The following is a 4,246-nucleotide window of genomic DNA, read 5'->3' as shown; positions in this document are numbered from 1 at the left end:
TGGAAACTAACCCCAATAAACATCACATTGCCTTGCACTTCAGATTTCTGGTCTTTTGCTTTCTGTTAGTGTGACAGGAACCAGGGAAGAGGGTGAAGGGAAAACTATTTAAACTGTCATCCTTAGCTATTGATATGAGTGGAACAGTTAAAAACTCCCACAGCTCCTGTTCCAGATAGTCTGCAGATTCAAGGCAGGCATCTCTGCACCAGCTCACATTTGGAAGGCTGTCTCATAGTCAGAGAGGATGGGAAGTTAAACAGACTTGATTGAGCAATGAGAGAAAGATTTTCACTTGATATTTTTCAATGAAAATTTTTGAAACAAAACAAAATATTTTCATTCATTATGTTTCAAATCAAAGATTCAGTTTTTTTGGTTTTCAAAAGCAAGGAAAATCAGTTTTCAATTTTTAGTTTTCCAGTTTTCCCCTCCCTTTTCTCCAACTCTTCCCAACTTAAGTAGGGAAGGAACATAAAAAAGAGAGAGAAAAATGGGGCAAGGGAACAGAATGTTGTGGAAAACTGAAAGTAAAGGTAAAATTCAATTTGAAACAAAATGAAAATATTAATGTCAGTTCAATTTCTTTTGTTGAAAACTTGAAAAAAATTCACATTAAAAAGAAAAACAAATCAGTTTAATCTATAACAATTTTGTGACAGGAAAGAAATTCTGCCTGCTCTAAAGTTAATGTTGTTTAAATGATCATCCTATCATGGGAAATTGGGGACATGACCCGTCAAAATCAGGAAAGACAATGCAACCACTTGTGTGGGCTGTGAAAAAGTTTGAGATAGTTCTGCTCTGATCTCTAGATGCACCTGGATCCTTTCCATCTCTACTCTGGTTATGCTGATTTGATCGTCTGTTTGCCATTCTCTGGCCTACTAAATTTCTGTCTCCTTTAAAGCCTTTAGCAGAACTCTTTGAGCATCTTCCGCCACTTCATTCAAAAAGCTGTTCAGCATGTAGTACGTGGTCCCGTAAGAGATCCCTCCGGCTGCAAGGGAGCCAATCACTGGTATGTTGCTCACTAAATACTCCACACACATCAGGGCACCACCTACAGCATTGGTCAGCAGTTTGTATACCAAATTAGCTGAGATTTCCTTGGCCAGTGGGGACTTTATAACAGCCTTCAGCTCCTCCACGGGTTTGTCAAACTTCTGGGCAAGCTTAGTGAGGGATTCATCATCCAGGCCGAAGCTCTTGCAATAATCTCGCAAGGCCTTCACCAAAATTGTCACATCACAGGCCACAGAGAGGCCTGGGATAGGGACCGCAGCAACACCAGCTGACAGAGCAGCTAGTTTCCATATCTGCCCTTGGAAGGCGGCTTTCTTCTTCAGCAGGATATTTAGAGAAATGTTGGGCATGGCCAGGAGCAGAGTGTGACTCTTGTGACTGGGGAGCTCATGTTCCAGGGTTTCTTGCAGCTGCTGAAAATCATACTTGTCCAGGTCAAAGATACACAGGAGGAAAATCTTGGGGAAGCTGACGCCCTCTGCCTGCAGACACTTCACGCAGTCCTCTCTGATCTCCCGCAAGATGCGCTGCTCATCGTAAGCTTTGGGCCGGCGCTTCTTGGAAGCCTCCAGATCTGTGTCCACTTTGGAGCGTGCAAAATAAAACTTCTTGCCCCTTTCCTGGATGGCGCGGGCCAGCTGGGCATGGACATCTCGAAAGCGCCCGCAGCCAAGGATTATGAAGAAGTCATAGCGGCTGAATTTAACATCCTCAAGGTAATTCTCTGATTTAAAATTGGGTGTCCCAATCCCAGGCAGGTCCCAGAAGGTTACATTGGGAAATTTTGGGTGTGGATAAGGCTGCGGCTCACAGGTTGTCTCTACCACTCCAGTTATAGCAGCACCAGTATCTTCATCTCCCAGATTCCTGATGACATTGATAAAGGTCGATTTCCCAGAGCCTGACTCTCCTGTGATGGCGATGTTGAGCTTGATGTTGTCTAGGGCATTAAGATTTTCTTTGATCTTGGACACTGCGTCTGCCATTCTGCCTCCCTCTAATGCATTCTTGATCTCCGATAAGTCCTCTGGAGTTATGCAGGTGAATTCTTCCGCAGAGTTATCCCCACTCATAGTAGCTCTCAGACCTTCATGTTGCTCAGCAAACTCTCTGGGTATTTTCTCAGCCATGGCAGTGAGGTCTGTTCTGAGGGAGCCAAGGAGAGACCAAGGTTACAAGAAAAGTGATGTGACATAATAAAAAAGATGAGGTACTGCTCTGCCTGTAGGTCAGAGGGACTGGCTGGCTCAGGAGAACCAAGCAATGACATGAGATTAAATGTGGCCTCAGGTCAAGGGCTAGTAGGAACTGGCCAAATCAAGCATCAAGAGGAATGGGATATGGAGAGTTTCAGATCTAGGGTTCGGGCTTGGTTTTGACTCCAGATTCAGGGGGTGGGGAATGGAGCATGGGGCCTTTCCCTCCTAGGGGGTGACAGCTCCCATCCAGCCCCAGAGTGGGGGACTGGCTGGCTCAGGCAGTGGGGAGTGGGATATGGGGCTGTTCTCCTCTTGGGGGTGGCGGCTCGGATCCATCCCTAGGTGGGGGACTGGCTACCTGTGGTGTGATGCTTCCCAGTGGTACCCAGGGTTGTGTGGAACCTCACTATAACCTGCCTTTTGCATGAGGAGACTTATCTGTGCTTTCCAGGGATCAGCTCCCCACCTCCACTGGCCATGGGACACACAATCACTCCCCTCTAGGCCTTGCCAGCCCCGCTTTCTCTCTATAGGTTAGCGATAGGCACACTCTGTCCCCCGAGTCTGCTGAGTGTCTCCCTGGAGTGCCTAGCCCCTGTCCCCCACACACTTACAGCACTCACAGATCTGCTATTCCCAATGGAAGAGGACATCCCTCAGTACCAGTTACAACTCACCGCTCTGCTTAGCACCAGCACTCAGATATGTTTGTAGTGAGAGCAAGGATAAGTTTATTTAACAAAGAGAAGAGATTTAAGTGATAGCAAACAGAAGTATTGGAAACAGATTGTTACATATACAATAAAATAATAACTTGCATTCAAGACACTAGACATTTAAAAAGGACCTTTCAAGTCTCATAGAGCAAACCTCAGCCCAAAGTCTTTCTAGTGTTTATTAGGTAGGGCCAGGAGCGCCACCAGCTTTTTTGCCACCCTAGGCGGAGGAAGGTCCCGCCCCCGAAATACCGCCGACGACTGGGGCTGCCAAAGATCCGGCCGCCACGGTCGCCACCCCCCAAAAGGCGGCTCTGAGAATCGCGGCCAAGGGGAGCTGCAGGGGACGGTGCCTGCAGGTGAGCGCAGGGCCATGCAGAGCCATCAGCATCCCCCCACACCAAATGGGAGCTGTCCCAGGTAAGCGCTCTGCACCTCTGCCCCAACCCTGAGTCCTGTCCTGCACCCTAACACCTGGCCAGACCCCCACTCCCAGCCTGCTCCTGCACCATAACTCCCACCCAGACCCTGCACCCCAACCCCCAGCTCTGGGCCCCCTCTATCACCCAAACTCCTGGCCACACCCCAGACCGCTCCTGCACCCCCAGCTCTGAGCCCCAGGAGGAGGATGGAGAAAAAATGAATGAAAAATGGGGGGTGAGAGAGAGAAGAGAGAATGAAGCTGAGCACCGGGTCCCACTAATTCTAAATCCCCCACTGGCAGGTAACAAAAGCCCATGGGTGAGTGGAAGGAAGGGCACTGCTGGCCCCTCACTGACACTGGGGGGGTTTGATGGCTGGCTCCCAGTACCAAAAGGAAGGGGAAGGTAGGGTTACCATCCGTCCGGGTTTCCCCGGACATGTCCGGCTTTTGGGTCTTTAAATAGCCGTCCGGGGGGAATTTGTAAAAAGCTAAAAATGTCCGGGATTTCCCCCCGGACGGCTATCTAAAGACCCCAAAGCGGCTGACAGGGCAGCCGCGCCGGATTGAGCCGCTCACTTGGGGCCGCTCCGGCAGCAAAAGCCCCTCCCCTGCTTCCCCCGCAGCTTCAGCACGCCAGTAGCAAAACGGGAGCAGGAGCTGTTTGTGCCGATACAAGGCTGCAGCTCTGGTTTGAAACTAGAGTGGCCCAGAAAGCCACCCCCCTGCCCATGGCAGCTGGCCCTGATTGGCCAGCCCTACTCCCTCCCCCGCGCTGGGGGTGAGTCAAGAAACAGGGAGCAGGAGGGTTGGATGGGGTGGGGGTTCTGGGGGTGGCCTGTCAGGGGGCAGGGGTGTGGAGAGGGATTGGGGCAGTCAGGGGA

General features: G+C 50.1%; 1 protein-coding gene across 1 annotated transcript; it reads right to left on the bottom strand.

Moving 5' to 3' along the window:
* Positions 1–887: 887 nt before the first annotated feature.
* On the bottom strand, positions 888–2,099 carry LOC112125480 (interferon-inducible GTPase 5-like). Its single transcript, XM_024223881.1, has one exon. It carries the CDS (start codon positions 2,097–2,099, stop codon positions 888–890), a length of 1,212 nt encoding a protein of 403 aa, XP_024079649.1.
* Between the last annotated feature and the right edge of the window lie 2,147 nt (positions 2,100–4,246).

The sequence above is a fragment of the Terrapene carolina genome, unplaced genomic scaffold (assembly GCF_002925995.2).
Source record: "Terrapene carolina triunguis isolate 2854851 unplaced genomic scaffold, T_m_triunguis-2.0 Scaffold30554, whole genome shotgun sequence".
NCBI classification, from domain to species: domain Eukaryota; kingdom Metazoa; phylum Chordata; order Testudines; family Emydidae; genus Terrapene; species Terrapene triunguis.
Note: the sequence above shows the minus strand (reverse complement) of the source record. Positions and strands in the feature narration are given on the sequence as shown.